The following is a 25,432-nucleotide window of genomic DNA, read 5'->3' as shown; positions in this document are numbered from 1 at the left end:
GGGTCTGAATACTTATGACCATGTGATACTTCAGTTTTTATTTTTTAATACATTTGCAAAAATTTCTACATTTGTTTTTTTCAGTCACGATGGGGTGCAGAGTGTACATTAATGAGAAGAAAATGAACTTTTTTGAATTTACAAAATGGCTGCAATGAAGCAAAGTGAAAAAGTTAAAGGGGTCTGAATACTTTCCATACCCACTGTATATCTGATTAGATTGCACAACAGCCTTTGATATATTATAGATTTACTAAAGGATGGTTATATTCCATTACCTAGAATACTCTTTTTTTGGATAACACATTTATATAAATGTATCTAAAAATCTATTTTCATATATAGTATTGGGCCGGCAGCACACTGTCTATAGAATGTTATATATAATTTATTGGTTCTGCCATTTCATCCTTGTATATCAGGATCAGGTATCATGGATTAATCTCTGCCATTCTAACAATTGCACGCACTTCCATGATATTGATGCCTCTATCTGTGTCTGTTTACCAAGGTGTAGAGATTCCCTTTCATTATTGAAATTCATACTTTAAAGAATTTGATAGTAAAATAGTACAAATTGAGATTTTTTTGTTCTTGATGCAGCATTTTTTTCTTAACTCTGAGTGATTTCATAATTATAGTAATCCTCTATTTGAGCTAGAAAACTATCGTAAAAAAAATAATTAAAATTTGCTTTGTGAGAAGTATTTTTCATGAAGCCAGAATGAGAAGTTAGTATGTCAGCAAAACGACTAAGCACAAGCACTTTGTCCACCCTTGCTGTAGTCAAATCGTTCAGTACACCCTTCCACATACTTTCCAGTCATATGGCCTGTACCCCAGAAATGGATGGCCAGCAAGCACTGCAATCATGCTGATCCCTGAGTGACATACTGCTAAACAGGTTCACACCCACATGTGTTTGAAATTTAATGGTTCTATATATAAGCAAGTAATATTAACAAGGCGCTTTACAGACATTATCGGCACTGTCCCCATTTGGGGCTCACAATCTAGATCACAAGGTCTTTGGATTTACCTATACTTTCCCACTATGATGTTAAGTAAACACCCTTCTGTCTCATAAAATAAGATTCGCTTTAAACTATGTCCCAGATCTGCAAGTTTAGTCTGGCTTTAGTGCAGGCTCAGCACCTGAGCTCGTTCCATAGAAGGGGATCTAAAAGAAGACTTACAATTAAGTGTTAAGTGAGGAAGAGGTTAATACTTTTTTATGAGAGAAGCCGGATTACTTACCGGTAATGCTCTTTTAATGAGTCCACGACAGCACCCACTGGAGGTATCGGATCCGCCCCATTTGGAACAGGAAACCCTACAGGAAAGATAAAAGGGGGCGGTCCGCCTTTCCTCCTCAGTTTTGCATTTCAGAGTACCAGGAGGACCGCCAAGGATTAGGCAATGTCTTGTACTTATATCTTTACTTATCCAACTTTAGCAGATATACTTTTAACATTGATATTTGTAGCAGGGAGGGAAGTGAGCGGGTGCTGTCGTGGACTCATTAAAAGAGCATTACCGGTAAGTAATCCGGCTTTTTACCCTTCGCCACGACAGCACCCACTGGAGAGATTCCAGAGACCATCACCTGGGTGGGACCACCGTGCCAAGGACAGTCCTGCCAAAGCTTAGGTCAGAGGTAGACGAAAGATCAAGTCTATAGTGTCTATAGAAGGTAGAAGGGGATGACCAAATTGCCGCCTTACATATGGTTTCAATTGGAACGTCTCCCCTCTCCGCCCAGGAAGCCGCCATTGCTCTGGTGGAATGTGCCCTGATGCTTCCTGGAGGTTCTTCATTTTTTGCAGAGTAGGCTAAACGAATGGCATCCCTGATCCATCGGGAAATGGTGCTCTTTGTGACTCCATACCCTTTTTTACGGCCCTGAAAAGAAATGAAGAGAGCCCTACACTGCCTCCAACTCTCGGACCTTTCAATATACTTTAGGACAGTTCTTCTGACGTCCAAAGTGTGGAATTTCTGCTCTTCCGGAGTGGAGGGATCTTCAAAGAAGGTTGGGAGGAGTATCTCCTGAGACCTATGGTACCTTGTTGATACCTTAGGCAGGTATGAGGGGTCTGGCTTCAATATTAATCTATCCCAATATACCTGCAAAAAGGGTGGATCTATGGACAGGGCCTGGATATCACCCACTCTCCTAGCGGATGTCAGTGCTACCAAGAGGGCCGTCTTAAATGATAAATATTTAAGGGCTATCGTATCTATCGGTTCAAAAGGTTGTTCTGTAAGGGCGTCTAACACCAAGTTTAAGTCCCATGTAGGGATTGTGGGTATGTGAACCGGAGTTATTCTTTCACATGCCGTAATGAATCGTGATATCCACTTATTCCCTGCTATATTATGGCCATACAGCGCCCCCAACGCAGACACCTGTACTTTCAGTGTGTTTACTGACAAGCCCAATTCCTTTCCCTTTTGTAGGAACTCTAAGATAGGGACTATCGGGACTTCTGCTGTATGAGATGCTGTATGAAACTCTAGGAATTTCTTCCATATTCTTTTAAAAATTTGGGTTGTGGACTGCTTCCTGCTCTGCAGGAGCATAGTAATTAATGATTGCGAAAACCCTCTTGATCTTAATAGGTGCCTTTCAAGTTCCACGCCGTCAAGTGTAAGTTGTCCACTTGAGGGTGGAAGAAAGGGCCTTGGGAGAGTAGGTCGGGGTTTGAGGGGAGAACCCAAGGGTCTGTCACTGACATAATTCGTAGCCACGAGAACCACGGTCTCTTGGGCCAGAAAGGTGCCATCAGGATTACTCTCGCCTTTTCCTCTCTGTATTTTCTGAATCACTTGTGGCAGGGGAATCAATGGAGGGAAGGCGTATGCCAGCTTGAATCTCCATGGGGCCTGGAGGGCATCCAGTATGTCTGGTTGATCTGCTGGAGACAGGGAAGCAAAGGTCTTTGTTTGTCTGTTTTCCCTTGTGGCAAAGAGGTCCACTTGAGGATGCCCCCATAGAGCCACTATGTTCTGGAAGATTTGGTGATTGAGGCACCACTCCCCTTGCCGAAGTGTGTGTCGGCTTAAGAAATCTGCTACTTGATTGTCCTCTCCTCTGATATGAAGAGCTGAGAGGGACAACAAATTGCTTTCGGCTAAGTCTAAGATTCTTGCCGCAGAAGACATCAGAGTCTCTGATCGAGTACCTCCTTGTCTGTTTATGTAGGCCACTGTGGTGGTGTTGTCCGACAGGATCCTGACATGTTTCTGTTGGAGCTGTGGAAGGAAATAATGTAGAGCATAGTATACTGCTGTCAGTTCTTTTAAATTAGATGAGTATTCTCTTTCCTCTCTATTCCATCTTCCTTGACAAAAGCTATTCCCCATATGGGCTCCCCAGCCTTGGGGGCTAGAGTCGGTGGTCAGGATACTAGATGGTACTATGACCCATGGGACTCCTGAGGATAGATGGTCATCCTCTAACCACCATTCCAGAGAAGTCAAGACCTCCTGCGTTAGAGTTATCTTACTCTCGAGGTGACCACCATGTCGCCTCTCCTCCTGGAGGATCTGATGCTGGAGTGTGCGGACATGATAATGGGCCCACCGGACTGCCGGGGCACAGGAATCTAGCGACCCCAATAGCGACATTGCCCCTCTCAGAGACATGCGTGGTCTATCTATGGCTGCCTCTACTTTTTCTTTTGTTAGTGCAATCTTTACCTGCAGAAGTAGACATTTCTGGGTTATGGAGTTCAATTGGAACCCCAAAAACATCTGGAGGTATTGCGGAACGAGCCTGGACTTCTGTATATTGATGATCCAGCCTAGGTCCTGTAAAGACGAGATTGCATCAGCCACTCTTTCGGCACATTGGGTATCCGAGTTCCCGATTATTAGGAAGTCGTCTAAGTAAGGTACGATTACAGTATCTTTTTGACGAACATAGGCCATCACCTCTGCCATCACCTTGGTGAAGATTCTTTGTGCTGTTGAGGCCGAAAGGCATGGCTGTGTATTGAAAATGCCGGACCTTGCCATCGAATACCACTGCCACCCTTAGATATTTTTGGTATCTATTATGGATAGGAAGATGATAATAAGCATCTTTTAAGTCAATCCCCGCCATCACACAATTTGGAAAGAGAAGCTTTATGGTGGATCTGATTGATTCCATCTTAAACTTATAATTTTTAATAAACGTATTAAGCTTCCTTAAATTAATAATTGTTCTAAATGTACCATCTGGTTTGGAAATTAAAAATAAGGGAGAGTAGAAGCCTCTACCTTCCTGTCCCTCTGGGACCTCTACTAAAACCCCTTTGCATAGTAGGCTCCGAATCTCTTCTTCGAGGGCCTTTTGTTGGGCCATAGAGTTAAGGCGGGTTAGGACAAAGAAATCATAAGGATTTTGAAGGAATTCTATTTTCATTCCTTCTTTAATAATACTCAAGATCCATGGGTTTGAGGATATTTGTTCCCATTTTGGATAAAAGAACCGTAATCTACCCCCTACAGGTGGGTCTGATTCTTTAACTTCTATTTTCCCTTCGGAACGTTGGACCCCTGAACATGGTACCCTTTTGTTTCTCTTCTTTTGTGGCCCATCTATTTGGTCTTTCCGTTTGCCTCCTTCTTCCAAACGGTCGCCTCTTAAAGGTTCTCCTATAGAAAGGGATAGAAGAGTCAGGGAACGCCTTCTTCCTTTCCTTTGGCGAGTATCTCGTCTAGGGCTTTCCCGAAGAGAAACTCACCCTCACACGGGGTTGCACAGATCTTAGCCTTTGATTGCGCGTCCCCCTTCCAGCTTTTCATCCACAACGCCCTTCTGGCGTTGTTCACTAGAGCTGCTGATCTTGCTGCCAGCCGTAGAGTGTCTGCCGACGCATCAGCCATAAAGGCAGCTGCCCCCCTTATCAATGGGATAGCGGCCCTTAATTTTTCTCTGGACACCTTTTGCTCGATTTGTTGATCCAGCTGGTCCAACCACACGAGCATGGATCTAGTGGTGCATGTGCTGGCTACCGCTGGCTTAAATATACCCGTGGTAGACTCCCAAGACCTCTTCAATGATGATTCCGCCTTGCGGTCTAACGGGTCTGCCAACAAGCCTGCGTCCTCTACTGGAATAGCCGATTGTCTCGAAGTAGAGGATATAACGGCATCCACTTTTGGCACTTTGGTCCATTTTAATAGCTCCTCATCGCTGAAAGGATACTTTCTTTTTGAGGCTGATGGGAGAAAACGTCTTTGGTCATTTTTTTCCCATTCCCTCTTTATTAGGGCCTTAATTGCCGGTATTACCGGGAACGCTCTCCTTTTCTTTTCAGCCAATCCCGCAAACATTATGTCCTGTGCGGTTTGGGCACCCCTTGGTTCCTCACACCCCATAGTGCTTCTCACCGACTTGACTAGGTTGTCCACACTGTCTAGGGGGAAACATGACTGTCCCTCCATGTCTGATGATGACGAGGAGGTTAGTGAGGAGTCAGAGATTAACCCCCCTTCTTCTTCTGACTCTGAGATGAGGGTTAACTGCTTCTTGCTGCCAGTCTCTGAGGGAGTTTTGGCGCGGTTAATAGCCTGTATCTCCTCCCTAATTATAGCTCTAATGTCCTTTGTCGACAATGCGGTCCCTTGCTTTGTCTCTTTGGTACACTGTTTACAGAGCTTCTTAGGGTAGGAGTCAGGGAGAGGTTCCGAGCATAGCGCACATTCTTTATGCTTGGATTTATCCTTTTTCTTGGTCTAGAAGGGGACACCAAGGCGGGGGGGGGGGGTAGGAGAGGTCAGCTTAGTAGGTAGAGTATATACTTTGCACACTCACCCAGTGAAGCCTTATATTACCTGATCAGATGGCTGAGACGTCCTAGGCCTTGATTCTCCTGCTTCATTCCTGCGGCCAGTGTTGCGGTCCCTGGTGGAGCTACCTCCTGCAGAATCCCCCGCTGGAGCGTGTGCTTCCGTTGGGGACGACATTGCTGCATCGCTGCACAGCTGCGCCGCTGTTTAAATAATCTGCCTTTTTTTTTCCGTGCCGTCCCCCTGGAAGTTGCTCCTCCTCCCAGGGATCACCGCGCGCGTGCCCAACGCCCTCAGCCATCCCGCCCCGGAAGTTCAACCATTACTTCACCGCGCGGCCCCGCTCTCCACGCGGTCCCCTCCTCCATGCACCGCCACCGCCGCTGGCGCCTCCATTGAAAAAAGGGGACCTTCATACTCCCCTTTTTTTTTTTTTCTTCTGCGCCACTGGCGCTCTTACCGCTCCCGGCAGCGGTGCGTCCCGGTGCCTGCCGGCGCTCTCCTGGGTGAGACGGGGCGGCCCTCCCCGGACCCCGTCATCACCCTCCGCTCACCAGACGAGGGGGGAGCCGTCTAACGGAATCTCCCCCGACGCTGCCTCTGGACCGCAGCCCCTGCCGTTCCCAAGGAGACTGCACAGGCGGCATGCCTGGCCCAGGTATTCTTTTCCTGAAGGATATCGTGGCTCCGTTTGGAACAGGAAACCAAAACTGAGGAGGAAAGGCGGACCGCCCCCTTTTATCTTTCCTGTAGGGTTTCCTGTTCCAAATGGGGCGGATCCGATACCTCCAGTGGGTGCTGTCATGGCGAAGGGTAAAAAATCCACTTCCATCTCTTCCTGGACTGATTTTTCACTCACGGTTCATGGGTAAAATCTGCATTCAGTGACGACAGATTTTCACATTACTGAGGTAGGAAATGACAGTTGTAATTTTATGGATGAGGATGATGATTAGAAGGGAGGAACTAGAAGCTGCAAGTTCTCCTGAAAGGACAGTCTAACTTCAAGCTAGTCATACACATAAGATAAATATCGGCTGAAGATTAGTCCGGTAGACTGTGTTCTCGCTGAGCATTTATAGATTTTTCAATGCGGAGCAACAGCTCATCTTACCCGAAAATGAAAGCACTGATTGTTGACCTTCCAAAGGCAAGATCCTCAACTCCCCTGACATATATTGGGGGACAGTCAAGAGACCCCCATAACCAACAAATGGTTGGCTAGTAACGCTAAAATTGACAGGCTTAGCAGAATTTCATCTACTGTGTATTGAGGCCTTTAGTGTCTGAGCATTTTTCTCATTCAGCCTTTAGTGTCTGAGCATTTTTCTCTTTAAGCCATGAGAGGATAAAGACAAGCGCAAACAGTTGAATTGTTTTATTAACATTTTAAACAAAAAATATGATATGATTACAATTCCCAGAAAAAAAATAACAGACCAAAAATGAGCTAGGAAAACATAGTAATTTCAGTGGTATAAACAGTGTAAAATGCAATATATATATATATATATATATATATATATATATATAAAAATAAATGAGATGTCTGGCTTGCCGCATTTGGCATGTAGGATTTCAAAATAATCAAATGAAACTGCATTGAAGTCAGCAATAAACATATGGCAATTTACAGGGGTGGCAGCGAGGTTGAAGAATCTAATTCAATAACAAGGAGCCAGCAAGAGATATGGTCATTAGTTTTTCCCTTGGGACCATGGTATTGAACATACCTCTCACTGTACTGAGCATTATATTAAATTAGCAGCACTCATTATCAAGCACGGCAAAAAAAACGTAATTTTTTTTCAGATGAGAAAGAAGCGTGTAACTTGGGGAGACTCTTGGATCAACACTGCTACATAAATATCACGTCATCCTCTACACCCAACTGGTAGATCAAAGTAAAGGAAGGCAATAACAAAAGAGGATTTTATGGTTTAAAACCACATCCTTTGTTAAAAAATATATATATAAAAAAAATGAGAAAATGCATAATATCCACTGAGCAGCTGCTTGGCGTTTCCAAGTGCCAGCAGTATCCTTGACACAACCCTTCAGCAGACCATCGGCTATTTTAGGACAGTCATACGGCATAATGGCAGCTCAAAGCAACGAGCCATCCCCACCCAGCTTGGAAACTTCTGCAATACCTTCACTTTCTAAAGGAAGTACCAGATATATTCTGTAACTCGGCATGTTTGTCAGATCTCTACTAAAAACCACAATTTTTTCACACGCATCCAATGTGGCCTCGTCGATATGGAAATCACCACCACTGAGAATACAGCAATGTGCTTATGGAGTAAAAAAAAAATCAATAAAACACTAAACCTATTTTACAATGCTGTATAAGTAGTATAAGTACGGGGAGCCCAGCACCCAGAACATTGAGAAGAGTAGAAAAAATAAATCCGAGATTAAAACACCAAAATAAAATCTGTAAAACTAAAGTATGAACGATGATGCTTAACGTGATGCTTGGTTCCTGAGGTTAAAACAAAAACACACAAAATTCTCTATCAAAATGTTGTACATCCACCTACATCCTGACAGATTTACAGCAGGGATTATCCAACCCGGCATACTGTATATGGTCCTAAGAAGGGTTTTGGCAAATTGTGTTCATTTCAGAGTAAAATGTTAGCTGCTATCAATCAAGTAGATCTATTCAATATTAGAATTAAAGATCCTGTCTGTCCTAGATCCAAACGTGTACTAAACTGAGTTTCATTTCATTTATGTCTTTATATGCCTTCTCTTTTGGGCTTGTTTGTTTTGTGCGCTCTGGGGTAACACAAAAATGCAATTTAAAGGGGATTCTCCTGGAAAAGAAAAAAATAAAGGCAGAAAGAAAAAAAAGTTCTAAATAAATTCCTATATACCTATAATTAACAATTTTTAGTTTGTCGAGAGAAATATTCATTATTGTACAGAAACATAGTTGCAGTCTTGTTACACTGACAGGAACCTAGAATAGAATATTAAGACAGGTGCTGTGAACATGTGCAGTAGGGAGATCCGCCTCCTCCAGTCATTTGTAGGAAGGTCTCAGTGCATGATCTAATCTCCGCCTCCTCCAGTCATGTGTAGGAAGAGGTCTCAGTGGATGATCTAATCTCCACCTCCTCCAGTCATGTGTAGGAAGAGGTCTCAGTGGATGATCCAATCTCCAACCCCTCCAGTCATGTGTAGGAAGAGGAGTTCTCAGTGGATGATCTAATCTCCGCGTCCTCCAGTCATGTGTAGGAGGCGCTCTCAGTGGATGATCTAATCTCCGCCTCCTCCAGTCACGTGTAGGAAGAGGAGGTCTCAGTGGATGATCTAATCCCCGCCTCTTCCAGTCACGTGTAGGAAGAAGTCTCAGTGGATGATCTAATCTCCGCCTCCTCCAGTCACGTGTAGGAAGTGGCGGTATCAGTGATCTATTGTCTGCCTCCTCCAGTCATGTGTAGGAAGTGGCGGTCTCAGTGGATGATCTAATCTCCGCCTCCTCCGGTCATGTGTAGGAAGTTCTCAGTGGATGATCTAATCTCCGCCTCCTCCAGTCACGTGTAGGAAGAGGAGGTCTCAGTGGATGATCTAACCTCCGCCTCCTCCAGTCACGGGTAGGAAGAGGAGTTCTCAGTGGATGATCTAACCTCCTCCTCCTCCAGTCACGGGTAGGAAGAGGAGTTCTCAGTGGATGATCTAATCTCCGCCTCCTCCAGTCACGTGTAGGAAGAGGAGTTCTCAGTGGATGATCTAATCTCCGCCTCCTCCAGTCACGTGTAAGAAGTGGCAGTCTCAGTGGATGATCTAATGTCTGCCTCCTCCAGTCATGTGTAGGAAGTGGCGGTCTCAGTGGATGATCTAAGGAGGAAATGGCGGTCTCAGTGGATGATCTAATCTCCGCCTCCTCCAGTCATGTGTAGGAAGTAGTGGTCGCAGTGGATAATCTAATACTGGAGATGCCAGGAATGTTTAGGTAAGACGAGGCTGCTCACACTGCTGCCATCAAGTCTGAATGCTGTACAGCTACTGTAATCTGAACATAGCTTAACAGTACATGGTATAGGTTGTCTTCAGGTCACAGCAGCGAGCTTCCTACTGCACAAGCTCACAGGCGCCGATCCTATTAACATTATAAAGATGGGATTCTTTTAGTGTAACAACAAAACTGCTACTTTAATGTTCTATAATGATTAATGGTAACGGAGTGTTTCCTGTGGCTCAGTAGGGGACTACACATACTTATGCTGAAGTGTACCCCAAGTTATAGGCTACCAACCTCAGTAGTCCGAGAAAGATTGTGGACATTTCCTTGATAAATGTAAATAAAAGTAAAAGGTAAGTAGTGAGCACCAAGCCCAAAATTCGTTGACATGCACTTCAGCACAAATTTGTCGGTTTTCTTCTTGCTTTCCTTAGTTGGTTGCTGGTGTTCATATGCAGCTGTTTTTTTGTGCTTGGTAATGAAACATTCAGTATTTCTATACAAAGACATCACCCAAAAAGTTACCTAAAAGTTCTATAACTGAAATACTGTGACTGCAAAGGTTTAGCTAATGTAATGCAAGTACGCTAAAGTCTTGTTCACTAGGTGTGAACTATAGTATGAATAGACTATGATGGTGCCCCGTCCCCCCCCATACATTCTAACAGAGCCCACCTAGTACTGATACAGCACTGCTGGCTCAACCGTTAACAAGAAACAATGAAATAAAGCCCATGATCAAATTATATTCCTTCACATGCTTCCATGTGGAAATACTAAAGAATCCTAAACATAATAATCCTATAACACAATAATATATTCATGTAGAACATAAAACCACTGTATATGACATCATCCTGCAAACACACATTCCTCTTTTTTTTATTTGCAGCGTCTGACTTTTTATTATATAGATGCGCTCCAAAGAAAAAGCTAAGCTGGTGAAACTACTAAGGAGACGATGAGGCAGCCAGGTTCACCAACGGCTTGTGACTGTCACTTTGGAGGATGATCATCTTCCTGTCCAGTATCTTGTGTTACATTCAAAAAAGAAATTTAAAATTCCAATAAGTTTCCATAAGCAAAAGATATGCAAAGTTAATGGAGTCATGCACTACACAGCAAGCACAGGAATGATATGTATACGCATACATGGAAGTGATTCTTGGAATACTACAGCTTACACCCTACACAGGCCAATCCAAATGTACCTTTTCAATCCACCAGGGATTTAAAAAAAAAAAAAAAAAAAAGCACATGAAGTGATTAGTCCTCTAATAAGCCCAAAGTCCCCTGTAATTAGTTAAAAACATTTTACCACTAAGTGTCAAGAGTTCTTACAGACCTAGAGCTGTCAGCAGGTTGGAGAATTTATGTAATATTATCAATCCTATGAGACATGCCAAAACAAGGCAAAAACATCCTGACAAAAGAATACAAATATGGCCTCTCGTGGCTGCAGGACTTGGAGAGAAGGTACCATCATCAACGGGCCTTTGAGAGACAACACAAAGAGAAAAAGAAAATCCATTGTGTACGCAAAAGGGGTTTCCAGCAATAAGCATCAAGTCACTCGGTGCCAGTAATCATTGATATCAGATGACCTGTGCAATCACAATACCAAGATAAATAAAATAGCAATGTACATTACAGTGATATTGATCTTCATCCTCGAGAGGTAAGCAAACTGAGGAATTAAGGCAGAATTGTATATACACTACTAGTCCATACTTTGGTTAGCTTGTCTAAGTCCAGTCTAGATCTCTGTCACCATGTGGAGGACTTCATGCCGAAACTTCAAGACGTACTTGGCTGTAATGATGCCCTGCACACAGCTTTAGCACTTAATATTATACCTACACCTGTCACATTTATACTTAAAAATAAACATTTCAAGAAAACGAAGACCATTGATTAGCACCGTCCACCTATGACCAAAAACTGAAAACATCCCTTCGCCTCTCCGACACGAGCCTCGGTGTTAACAATCATCTTCAGAATTCTTAGGAGGTTCTTCCACATGCTCAGCTGTTTTATGTAGATCTCACACTGCATGGTTAACTGGAACGCGTGAGCATATCTGCACTCTCTTCATGACCAATCAGATCCTCATCGTTTGTTTTCTTCTTCTTTGCGGTCACCGCTGTTAATGCGTCATCCTTGGTCAGTTCGGACGCTAGCAGCGAGGTAACGGCGCAACCAGCTTTTCTATTCGCTAAAAGAGAATATGGAGAACAGAGCAATGAGTCAGACGTTCATAGCGGTAGAGCCGCTTCATAGTAAATGGTCGAAACAAAGAAATCATACAATCGATACCTTAAAGGGAACTCGTTCTGAGCTGAAAGATTAGGAGATAAATTAGAATATTCTATAGGTTATCTACAATTAAACATCTGTTACTTATATGGCACTGGATTGCATGATGGCATCTTTTTCCATTCCAAGGTCATATTGCATTCAATGTTCTACTGCTTGGCTAATGGAAACTATGAAGTGAGCCTGTCCCTTTAAGGGTCTTCTGTATTGGACAATCCTGGCTTGTTAGAACAGTCCCTGGCACAAGGCAGATGAGACCTCCAGCAATCAGCTGTCATCCATGAAAAATATTGTTTTCACAATCCCCACAACGCCACCGTGGAGTCAAGTCCTGAACCCTCCTTATAGCCACATCCATGGTTTATACACATAGATCAACTTTGGAAGTCATTATTCATCCCCTTTAAGTCATTAAGAGTTGTCCAAAATGGACAATGCCTTTTTTTAAATGCACAGCTTCTTTGTGATCAGCTGAGCGCAACAAAGGAGCGCAAAAAACCCCCCAAAAATATATATATATATTTATATTTTAACTGATTAAAGGCTTACTGCAGGGATCTGCCATATGTGATGCAGGGGGTATGGCTCATTTATTAACATTTTATGACACCCTGAAGCGGTTACTAGAGGGGTGAGGCACTGCGGACCCTGGTTCGGTTGTTATCAGCTGATTGCCAAGGAAGGGCTAGTTTTCAAATTTTTATTTATTATTTTTAGTTGTGTCAGTCTGTATTAGTTACCCATTAATTTACATAATGGGGAACTTAAAGGGGTTGCATCATCTATCTCCAGGAGCTCCGCTCCTCAGTCTCCCAGGTTTCCCGGGGGGAGGAAGCACTGTTCTTTTGATTGACTTTATAGACCAGCAATATGGTTGCCCGAATGTTGTGCTCTCTGATGTTGCTCTGACCAGAAGATCATAAGAGCACTGAGGTTGGCTGCAATGCAGCACTTTCAAGCTCTATGGCAAAGCGCTTGCAAGAGCTACACTTGTTGTCAAGGAGACCCTCCATCACTGCTAAACTGTAAAGGTGGCCGGTAACCTACGCAACCAGCAGTAAGCAATAAGAAAATAAGATAAACAGTAAGTAAACTACTTGTTTTCACAATTTTACACATTAAGGGTTCATACTCACTTGCGAGAGACTCGCATGATTCTCATGCAAGTCTCTCGCATGAAAACCTGGCACTACCACCAGCACTGGGACCGGAGTGTGTGGCTGCATAGAAATACATGTAGCTGCACGCTCTGGTCCGAGTTCCGGCGGCAGTGCCAGGTTTGCATGCAAGAGACTCGCACGAGAATCGTGCGAGTCTCTCGCAAGCGAGTATGAGCCCTTCAGATGAGACAACCCCTTTAGCACAAACTACTTATCTGACTTTTTATGGGGCCTGAACATTTTACTATAAAGACCCATTTTGCAAATTGGAACATCCAGATGACAAAATGTTGGACTGATTTTTAAAAAGGCATTGAATAAAAAAGTTATTGATCTTTCAAGTTCCTGCAGGGAAATTTAGTAGTTAAAAACAGGTTAGAGATAAAGCAAGTAGATGTAGTCATGCACAAAACATGCACAGACAGACATGCAACAGCACAGCATCACTCCACATCAAGCTGTACAGAAAGGATTGTTCGGCCTTCCTTCTTTACCCCGCAACATAAAAATCAAAGCAGAAGGTTTCCTGATTTTTTGCCATCTACAGATGTGTTTGTAAGACAACAAAAAATGTCTAAAAATAGGAACCAACACATCCTGGGAAATCTAACCCATGCTCAAATATATGGAATTCGGAAAAGTGAAAAAATAGTCCTCACTAATTTAGTATAAAAGCTCAATTAACCCATTAGAAGCAGTTATGACCTCCTCTTGCAGATTCACCATTTAGCAGCAGGAGTACATGTCTGATACATAGCAATATTCTGTATAAAGGTTCAAGCTCCTGACAATGGAGGTCGGTAATCCAGTTTTTGCAAATTTATGGAAAAAAAAATATAGGTGAATCGATATACTCCCATTTAACTCTATGGATCAGCAACGAGAAAAAAAACGTGAATGGCTTTGTTTCACCGGAACCTTAACTACATCTCAGCATAAGGGCTCGTGCAGACTTCCGTGTAAATCGATCGAAGCATGGACCGTTAATGCACGGAACTGGACACTGGTCTCCACACCCGAGCGTGGATCTCTAAGAGGCCAACGTGCTCAGGTTGGGAGTACCACGGCCAGTCCGTGCATTCTGGTCTGATCTCTGACCAATTTTTACAGGCTTTACTATTCAGATGCTGCAGAGAAATCTGTGGCCAACAACACCCCACTCCACAGTGGGTATCTCCCAGAGAAGAAAATCTCACCCGATTCTGTGCTCACTCTGGTAAAATCAAATGCAAAGTATGTGTCCCTGTAATTAGCCGATTTGCTAACGACATGTATTTTAGAAAGGTCTTATAATTTCGTATTCTGTCACTTTGTCTTTCTGAGAAGCGACAGACCCCTTTTAAGCCAACTATACATATTCGATTAACGTTGGCTGAAACCAATATTTTTAGCCAGACCGCTTGACATTTTAACATACATGGTGACTTCCAGCTTTATGCAGGTAACCATAAAAAAAATGACTGGGTTGTTGGATTTCAACATGCCCAATCTTTTGGTTCTCAGATGAAAGAAGGTGCCACCAGAGACATCTGGCAGCATAGTCCCCTCTTCCCTTTGGCTGTACACAAAGAAGCCATGTTAGAGTTACCAGAAAAGAGAGCGACAATTTTATGCAAAGTTTCAAATAAAAAATGCTCTGTTAAAGTTATCAATAAAAACTCTGAAAGTTAGAATATGCGCTTGGAGTGGAAATACATGAAAGCATTGCACAAACAGTACAAACTGAAGGCAAGCAACACAGCAAGAAGAAAGAGAAGATTTCTAATCATTGCTCCCTAATTGCGGCTGAATCCGGCCTTTAATCATGCATCGAGTATTGCTGGGATGGATACATCTCCTTAAGAGATTTACTCTTGCTGACCAGCAATTTGTATGTAATACTGAAGAACCAAGTTTCATTTGTCCTTGAAATGTATAATATACAGAATACTGGTAAGAAAAACATTTACTGCTAAGGGTGGTTTTCTTTTGTTAATTAGCAGGGTGATAAATCAGTGTAGGTTTTACTAAGGACTAGGCTAGAAGACGACTTCTGCTATCCAAGGCTTGGTGCACGCCATGGACACACGTCACTGTTCTAGTGACCAGATTGCTGTGTCCATGTCTCGTGGTCACGCTTTCAGACACTCCATTCATGACCATGGATAAAACCACCATGTGCCTCTGTAGGTCATGCACCATCACCGCATAGCCCGGAGCATTAATACAGTATTAAATACGGCCGGAGCGTCAATGAGTCTGCGACACCAAAATCTAGAGGTGGTTTGAGAGATGCAACCGTTAATAGGACGCAGGTCTTAGATATGTGCTGTATCTGGTAGCCACTAAAATTATTAACTTACTAAAAATGTACCCAAAGCCAAGAATGGCCATAAGATACCAGAAAAAGTACTCACCCATTTATAGGGGCTCTCCAGTGCCGCTTACTTTAGCATTGGGAGGTGAACACTGATGACAATGCGTCGAATAGTCCCTGCTATTCTGGGGAACAATCGGCAGGAATCAGGCACATGTCTTACTTATAAGAATAGGATCGGACCACGAGACTTGCAGATTGTGTACAACGTCTGTCAGGCTCAAGAACATGTAACATCACCTCCCGATGATAAAGTGAACGGCACCAGGGTGTCCTTCTGATCTCCAGCCCCCTCCAGTACCAGGTCTGCAGTGACAGTGTGGTGTAGATCAATGATTGGCAGCAGTGGTCATGTGCTAGATGACATCACCAAGTCCAGCGACTGGCAGCAGAGGTCATGTGCCTTTTACAAGATGTTCAGTTGAGCAGGTAATTAAATATTTGGCGTCCAGCGGGGGGTAATTAAATCGGTGATTGACATTTCTGTTATTTTATGACTATTTCTGATTTGGGGCAGTTTTTTTTTTTTTTTTCTTCTTTTTTTTTTTAAGTAATTTGGAAAACTCCTCTTCTCTCTGGTACATAGAAATCTATCTAAGGCTAGTTTCACATTAGCGTTTACGGCCGCAGTGTCGGGCTGCGCACGGCCGCTGCCAAGCCCCGCCCCCTGTCGCGCCTCCGCCGGTAGCTCCGCCTACGGACGCATGACGATGCATGCGTCCTGCGTCCCCTATCTTTAGCACTGTGGATGCAGGCTGTGCGCAGTATGCGTTTGGCGGCGCATGCGTCCTTTTGACGCTGCGCCGACCTGCGCCAAACGCAACAGGTTGCAATTTGGTGCGCTCGGCGCAGCGTCAAAAGGACGCATGCGCCGTCAAATGCATACTCCGCACGGCCTGCGTCCCCAGTGCTAAAGATAGGGGACGCAGGACGCATGCAGCTGCATGCGTCCGTAGGCGGAGCTACCGGCTGAGGCGCGGCGGGGGGCTTATAGGCGGCCGTAAACGCTAATGTGAAACTAGCCTTAAACTGTTTTTCAGATGATTGGTATTAGTAATAGTTTAGCTCTCTCTGTATGGAGTCTTCCCAGCCATCGGCGATATGTGTCGGATGAATCTGATGAAGGTGACGCCTGCAGACAATGTGCACAGCTCTATGCATGTGGTGTCCATCTCTCAATCCATCCTTTAGGGTTACTTGGCTCGGCACAGGTTCATGCTATGCCAACTATGTTAGCTGTAACTCGGGAACAAACAAACAATCATGGGGTAAGATATTTATAAAAAAAAAAAACAAAACAATGGAAACGTTGGGTATGTTTAGCAATAACAAAAAATAAAAGGACAAAGTGTTATTGGCACAAACACATCACACGAATGCACCCAGCGTTACCAGGTCTGGTGCCCGCTCCTCCTCCTCAGTGAGGGACAGGAGAGAGTCTATTGGGAAGAAATAGAGCATTAAGAGAAGACAGTGTCCACCTTTCCAACATGCGAATAGAAAGTGCAGGACAACCAGAAACCATGCGATTCCTCCTCGGACTGGCAACACGGAGCCATTGTCTCGGCAGTAAGTACAGGCTGGCACTGGACTCGTCCTTATCAATATTACACAACAGTGACTAATTAATACTTTATCATCTGGTTAACATCCTTGTACGTGTGACCTTGACCCAAGGAAACACATGAGAACTTCATGCTGTGTGCCTGGGAAAATATACAATGTACAGATTCATCACACAACCACCAGCTAAATCTCACTGGTTTATACTGGTGCAGTATGGGGTCTATGTGAGAAGGGAAGAGTCTGCGCTAATGCCAGAGATTTGCTTTACTTGTGGGTCCTACTGTGGCCATGAAACGGCCTATAAGCGAGGCGGGATTCTGAATAGCCATGTACAGAAATACTACATATACTGGTGACAATGACCGTGGCAACGAGACCTTGGATTTTATTTACATGAACTCTAATTGGTGGCATAAAGGCATCTTAAAGGGGCTGTCTGGTTAAAATAAGTTCCAACTATCCGCAGGATAGGTGATAACTTGGTGATCAGTGGGCGTCCAAGCACTGGGACCTGCACCCACCAATCGGCAGAAAGGGGAATTGTGTCTCCAATGGGGAAATGTTATCCTAGTTACAGGTTAGACACCCAACCGCCTCTCCATTCATTATCTATGGGGGCTACCAAAAATAATCCAAACACAGCTCTCAGCAGCCTTACAGAGAATAAATGAAGAGACGGTCAATTATGTGCACTGTCACTCCAGTTTAAAAGGGGTAAACATTTTGGACGCTGCTGAACAGTATGGGTCACAGTGGTCGGACCCCCACAGATCAATAAGGCACCACCCTATGCTATAGATCGGTCATAAAATGTCTTTTCACCGGACAACCCCTTTAATACATTCAAGTATAATTCTGCAGTATTCTTCAAAAGGCAGAAACCAGAAAAGTTTGGGGAAGAGCAGAGCTGATCTCAGCACCTCGCACACCCTGCAGTGACTCATGTATCAGGAAACATTAGAAGAAAAGATTCATTATTTGTGCAACAGCAAAAAGTCATGTTCAATCATGATGAAGTCACAAAAGAAAGCACAAGGCCGCTCACTTTTACATCTCCTCTGAAAATATTTTTTGTACGGCATGATCTCAAAAAGTAAAAACTAGTTATCCTGTGTGTGCAGGAGAAGGCATAGTAGTAGATTACTCAGTCTCCAAACCAAAAACTTCAGTTTGGCTTTGCTAACAAACTGATTGATATTTTTGGTTTTGTTGTGGCGATCCTGTTTCTCCAAGTGACAACAGGAACTGCAGCCATATTGGGAGCCACTTTCAAATCAACTTGTCAGGAAATGAGCGTTCCATTATTATAGTTCTGTCATAAGTCACAGGAGACTAGTCGGACAGGCGGGTCTCTGGCAGCTCTCCTGCCCACTGCCCTGGACTGAAAGGTTTCTGCCTACAGGACCAATCTACACTGAAGACTAGTCTGACAGGCGGGTCTCTGGCGGCTTCTCCCACTCACTTGCCCTGGAGTGACCGGTTTCTGCCTACGGGACCAATCTACACTGAAGACTAGTTGGACAGGCGGATCCCCGGCAGCTTCTTCCCGCCCGCTGCCCTGGAGTGACAGGTCTCTTCCTAAGTGCACGTATAGGCAGAAATCTATCAACACAGTAAAGAGGATGGGGAGAAGCCGACGGGGACATGTTTGACTAGTCTTCAGTGCAGATTGATTACCGGCAGCTTTTAAAGTGCCCGATACATGTTGCCTATGGATCGAGCAGCATGAATCAGGTGTTCACTTTAATCAGGTTCACTTTAATTGTTTCTGCACCTGTAAATAAGACAAGGACAACAAGTCTGAAAAGGCCGCAGCACTGGTATGGCACAAAGGATCCCTTAAGGCGTTGCTACATGACGACTTTGTCTGTGCAACTTGTATCACAACCAAATATTGCATTGCGTAGTTACTACATTGCAGTGAGTGGGGCTGCATTACAATCCTAAGGGTACCGTGACTAGCAGTTGTCAAAAAAATTGACCGGGTTGCATTGTGGTGCGGTTTGCTAGTAGCAGTGCCCAAGGAGTCGCAGTGTGCCTGTATTCACTTGTATTATTCAGGTGTAGCAGCTACACATAGCAATCTTCGGTTGTATGACCCAGCGCTATGGCCAAAGTCGCCGTGTAGCCCCAGCATTACCGGCTTCCCTGTGAATGATGCTATGCTGCAGTGGTGCTCCCAACCACCTGCTGTACAGAGAAAAACAGTGAAGGGGCCATAGCCCTGCACCAGAACTGTGCCCTCTTCATGCTCAGGAACAGGAGGGCAAGACCCTAAATATTTCAAACTCAAGATATCATAGTGGCACGTCATTACTTTGTGAAATGGGAATATCCTTTTAAAATCTCTATATTCAGTTAACATTTACAAGTAACATTTATTACTACATCTGCCATCTACAAAAAAATTATTTTCAGGAAAAAAAAAAAAAAAAAAGCCTACATCCAAATCCTACAAAAATGGATGTATTTCATGTGGTATTGTATAATGAAACAGAGACCACAGTGCGGGGATTACCTTGACGTGGCGCCCGCTTTCTTCTGAAGGCCGCTCCTGACTGCAGAGCCTCTAGCAGACTGTCCATGACACCGGTCTCATCGCCCTCTGCAAAGCAAACAGCAGGAATAAATCAGTCTATTCAGGCTCACATACACTATATATGTATTATCACACACGGCAGATCAGTAGGGGATCTAATGCTCCAATATATGTATGATCACACGTGGCAGACCATTAGGGGATCTAATGCTCTAATATATGTATGATCACACATGGCAACAGTACGGGATCTAATGCTCCAATATATGCATTATCACACATGGCAGACCATTAGGTGATCTAATGCTCTAATATATGTATGATCACACATGGCAGACCATTAGGGGATCTAATGCTCTAATATATGTATGATCACACATGGCAACACAGTAGGGGATCTAATGCTCCAATATATGTATGATCACACATGGCAGACCATTAGGGGATCTAATGCTCCAATATATGCATTATCACACATGGCAGACCATTAGGGGATCTAATGCTCTAATATATGTATGATCAGACATGGCAGACCATTAGGGGATCTAATGCTCTAATATATGTATGATCACACATGGCAACACAGTAGGGGATCTAATGCTCCAATATATGTATTATCACACATGGCAACACAGTACGGGATCTAATGCTCCAATATATGTATTATCACACATAGCAACAGTACGGGATCTAATGCTCCAATATATGTATTATCACACATGGCAACAGTACGGGATCTAATGCTCCAATATATGCATTATCACACATGGCAGACCATTATGAGATCTAATGCTCTAATATATGTATGATCACACATGGCAACACAGTACGGGATCTAATGCTCCAATATATGCATTATCACACATGGCAGACCAATAGGGGATCTAATGCTCTAATATATGTATGATCACACATGGCAACACAGTACGGGATCTAATGCTCCAATATATGTATGATCACACATGGCAACACAGTACGGGATCTAATGCTCCAATATATGTATGATCACACATGGCAACACAGTACAGGATCTAATGCTCTAATATACATATGATCACACATGGAAGATCAGTAGGGGATCTAATGTTGCAATGTACAGGGGTTGGACAAAATAATGGAAGCACCTAACGTTTTGGCATCATAATCTTCGAACATGTTATAACCATGCAAACCGTGACATATGGTAATGTTTTGTAGTTGATTATTTGTGTTATGTGATATGTGTATGTAAATTAACTGTTTGTTTTGCAGAATTGTAAGAACATTGGTGAGAACCTGATACCAATGGCAGACCTCTCGGATTTTCAAAGAGGCCAAATTGTTGGTGCTCGTATGGCAAGCGCTGGTGTAACAGAAAGTGCCCGAATTCTTGGCGTGTCAAGAGGTACTGTCTCCAAAGTAATGACTGCGTTTGAAAAAGAAGGAAAAAAGTTCGCAGCAAAGCACAGGTCCGACCGAAAGTCGAAGTTGACTGAGAGAGACCGTCTGACTCTAAAACGAATTGTGAGAGAGGATCGCAAGACCACGGCTCCGAAAATCACTGCTGAGCTCAATGAACACCTACAGAACTCAGTTTCCACGAAAACTGCTCGTCGGGAGCTGCACAAATCTGGATTTCACGGAAGAGCTGCAATTAGAAAACCGCTGCTCTCAATGACAAATGTTTCCAAGCATTTAGAGTGGTGTAGAAACCTCCAGAATTGGTCCCTCGAGCAGTGGAAACATGTGATATTCTCAGACGAATCATCGTTTACCCTATTTCCGACCTCCGGCCGAGTGTACGTTTGGAGACAGCCGAAAGAAGCATTCCATCCAGACTGCCTTCTCCCAACCGTAAAACATGGCGGATGTTCTGTGATGATCTGGGGGGCTATTTCGTGGCAATCCGCCGGTCCAATGATATCCCTTCATGGAAGAATTAACAGCCGAGATTATTTAGGCATTTTGGGTGACCAAGTGCATCCTATGGTTCAAGCACTGTTCCCGGAGGGGAACGCCATCTTTCAGGATGATAATGCACCAATTCATACAGCTAGAATCGTTAAAGCATGGCACGAGGAACATTCTAATGAAGTTGAGCATCTCATCTCGCCCCCACAATCCCCAGACCTCAACATTATTGAGCATTTATGGTCGATCTTAGAGATTCATATTAGACATCGATTTCCGCCGCCATCGCCGCTCAAAGAACTGGAGGGTGTTTTAGCTGAAGAATGGGCTACAATTCCTTTGGAAACAATTCACACCTTGTATGAATCCATACCTCGGAAAATTGAGGCTGTAATCGCCGCAAAAGGTGGACCTACACCATATTAAACTAACTTTTGTTGATGTTTCCAGGTGTTTCCATTATTTTGTCCAACCCCTGTATGTATTATCACACATGGCAACACAGTAGGGGATCTAATATCACACATGGCAGACCAGCAGTGGATCTAATGCTCTAATATATGTATTGGCACACATGGCAGACCAGTAGTGGATATAATGTTGTAATATATGTATTATCACACATGGCAGATCAGTAGGGGATCTAATGCTCTAATATATGTATGATCACACATGGTAGATCAGTAGGGGATCTAATGCTCTAATATATGTATGGTCACACATGGCAGATCGGTAGTGGATATAATGTTGTAATATATGTATTATCACACATGGCAGATCAGTAGGGGATCTAATGCTCTAATATATGTATGGTCACACATGGCAGATCAGTAGTGGATATAATGCTCTAATATATGTATGGTCACACATGGCAGATCAGTAGGGGATATAATGCTCTAATATATGTATGGTCACACATGGCAGATCAGTAGGGGATATAATGCTCTAATATATGTATGATCACACATGGCAGATCAGTAGGGGATCCAATGCTCTAATATATGTATGGTCACACATGGCAGATCAGTAGGGGATATAATGCTCTAATATATGTATGGTCACACATGGCAGATCAGTAGGGGATCTAATGCTCTAATATATGTATGATCACACATGGCATATCAGTAGGGGATCTAATGCTCTAATATATGTATGGTCACACATGGCAGATCAGTAGGGGATCCAATGCTCTAATATATGTATGGTCACACATGGCAGATGAGTAGGGGATCTAATGCTCTAATATATGTATGATCACACATGGCAGATCAGTAGTGGATATAATGTTGTAATATATGTATTAGCACACATGGCATATCAGTAGGGGATCTAATGCTCTAATATATGTATGGTCACACATGGCAGATCAGTAGGGGATCTAATGCTCTAATATATGTATGGTCACACATGGCAGATCAGTAGGGGATCTAATGCTCTAATATATGTATGGTCACACATGGCAGATCAGTAGGGGATCTAATGCTCTAATATATGTATGATCACACATGGTAGATCAGTAGGGGATCTAATGCTCTAATATATGTATGGTCACACATGGCAGATCGGTAGTGGATATAATGTTGTAATATATGTATTATCACACATGGCAGATCAGTAGGGGATCTAATGCTCTAATATATGTATGGTCACACATGGCAGATCAGTAAGGGAGCTTATGCTCCAATATATGTATGGTCACACATGGCAGATCAGTAGGGGATCTAATGCTCTAATATATGTATGATCACACATGGCAGATCAGTAGTGGATATAATGTTGTAATATATGTATTACCACACATGGCATATCAGTAGGGGATCTTATGCTCTAATATATGTATGGTCACACATGGCAGATCAGTAGGGGATCTAATGCTCTAATATATGTATGGTCACACATGGCAGATCAGTAGGGGATCTAATGCTCTAATATATGTATGATCACACATGGTAGATCAGTAGGGGATCTAATGCTCTAATATATGTATGGTCACACATGGCAGATCGGTAGTGGATATAATGTTGTAATATATGTATTATCACACATGGCAGATCAGTAGGGGATCTAATGCTCTAATATATGTATGGTCACACATGGCAGATCAGTAAGGGAGCTTATGCTCCAATATATGTATGGTCACACATGGCAGATCAGTAGGGGATCTAATGCTCTAATATATGTATGATCACACATGGCAGATCAGTAGTGGATATAATGTTGTAATATATGTATTACCACACATGGCATATCAGTAGGGGATCTTATGCTCTAATATATGTATGGTCACACATGGCAGATCAGTAGGGGATCTAATGCTCTAATATATGTATGGTCACACATGGCAGATCAGTAGGGGATCTAATGCTCTAATATATGTATGATCACACATGGTAGATCAGTAGGGGATCTAATGCTCTAATATATGTATGGTCACACATGGCAGATCGGTAGTGGATATAATGTTGTAATATATGTATTATCACACATGGCAGATCAGTAGGGGATCTAATGCTCTAATATATGTATGGTCACACATGGCAGATCAGTAAGGGAGCTTATGCTCCAATATATGTATGGTCACACATGGCAGATCAGTAGGGGATCTAATGCTCTAATATATGTATGATCACACATGGCAGATCAGTAGTGGATATAATGTTGTAATATATGTATTACCACACATGGCATATCAGTAGGGGATCTTATGCTCTAATATATGTATGGTCACACATGGCAGATCAGTAGGGGATCTAATGCTCTAATATATGTATGGTCACACATGGCAGATCAGTAGGGGATCTAATGCTCTAATATATGTATGGTCACACATGGCAGATCAGTAGGGGATCTAATGCTCTAATATATGTATGGTCACACATGGCAGATCAGTAGGGGATCTAATGCTCTAATATATGTATGGTCACACATGGCAGATCAGTAGGGGATATAATGCTCTAATATATGTATGGTCACACATGGCAGATCAGTAGGGGATCTAATGCTCTAATATATGTATGGTCACACATGGCAGATCAGTAGGGGATCCAATGCTCTAATATATGTATGGTCACACATGGCATATCAGTAGGGGATCTTATGCTAATATATGTATGGTCACACATGGCAGATCAGTAGGGGATCTAATGCTCTAATATATGTATGGTCACACATGGCAGATCAGTAGGGGATATAATGCTCTAATATATGTATGGTCACACATGGCAGATCAGTAGGTGATCTAATGCTCTAATATATGTATGGTCACACATGGCAGATCAGTAGGGGATCCAATGCTCTAATATATGTATGGTCACACATGGCAGATCAGTAGGGGATATAATGCTCTAATATATGTATGGTCACACATGGCAGATCAGTAGGGGATATAATGCTCTAATATATGTATGGTCACACATGGCAGATCAGTAGGGGATCCAATGCTCTAATATATGTATGGTCACACATGGCAGATCAGTAGGGGATATAATGCTCTAATATATGTATGGTCACACATGGCAGATCAGTAGGGGATATAATGCTCTAATATATGTATGGTCACACATGGCAGATCAGTAGGGGATCCAATGCTCTAATATATGTATGGTCACACATGGCAGATCAGTAGGGGATATAATGCTCTAATATATGTATGGTCACACATGGCAGATCAGTAGGGGATATAATGCTCTAATATATGTATGGTCACACATGGCAGATCAGTAGGGGATATAATGCTCTAATATATGTATGGTCACACATGGCAGATCAGTAGGGGATCCAATGCTCTAATATATGTATGGTCACACATGGCAGATCAGTAGGGGATCCAATGCTCTAATATATGTATG

At 43.1% G+C, this 25,432-nt stretch overlaps 2 protein-coding genes across 4 annotated transcripts in view; both read right to left on the bottom strand.

Moving 5' to 3' along the window:
- Window positions 1-3,832: 3,832 nt before the first annotated feature.
- Window positions 3,833-5,443, bottom strand: LOC141083190 (uncharacterized). Its single transcript, XM_073567355.1, has 2 exons — window positions 4,734-5,443; window positions 3,833-4,644 (listed from the first exon to the last, which is right to left on the bottom strand). The coding sequence occupies exons 1-2, from the start codon at window positions 5,434-5,436 to the stop codon at window positions 3,833-3,835; spliced, it is 1,515 nt and encodes a 504-aa protein (XP_073423456.1). The 5' UTR covers window positions 5,437-5,443.
- Window positions 5,444-7,144: 1,701 nt separating this feature from the next.
- Window positions 7,145-25,432, bottom strand: part of DIAPH1 (diaphanous related formin 1) — a 264,672-nt gene continuing 246,384 nt past the window's right edge. For 2 of the 3 annotated variants that reach the window (XM_073568053.1, XM_073568054.1), the window contains 2 exons: window positions 19,674-19,760; window positions 7,145-11,972 (listed from right to left, as the gene is read on the bottom strand). In XM_073568053.1, coding sequence (XP_073424154.1) covers window positions 11,815-11,972; window positions 19,674-19,760 — 245 coding nt within the window. In that variant the 3' untranslated portion in view covers window positions 7,145-11,814. The remainder of the gene's footprint in view (window positions 11,973-19,673; window positions 19,761-25,432) is intronic. The other variant, XR_012230786.1, reaches the window with a different exon arrangement.

The sequence above is a fragment of the Dendrobates tinctorius genome, unplaced genomic scaffold (assembly GCF_039654945.1).
Source record: "Dendrobates tinctorius isolate UK_male_01 unplaced genomic scaffold, ASM3965494v1 ptg000020l, whole genome shotgun sequence".
In the NCBI taxonomy this organism is placed as follows: Eukaryota; Metazoa; Chordata; class Amphibia; order Anura; family Dendrobatidae; genus Dendrobates; species Dendrobates tinctorius.
Note: the sequence above shows the minus strand (reverse complement) of the source record. Positions and strands in the feature narration are given on the sequence as shown.

Coding starts and splice junctions, on each gene's coding strand:
- LOC141083190 (XM_073567355.1), bottom strand. CDS start 5,436: ATGGAGGGACAGTCATGTTTCCCCCTAGACAGTGTGGACAACCTAGTC. Junction 4,645..4,733: donor CTGTGCAACCCCGTGTGAGG/GTGAGTTTCTCT, acceptor CCCTTTCTATAG/GAGAACCTTTAAGAGGCGAC.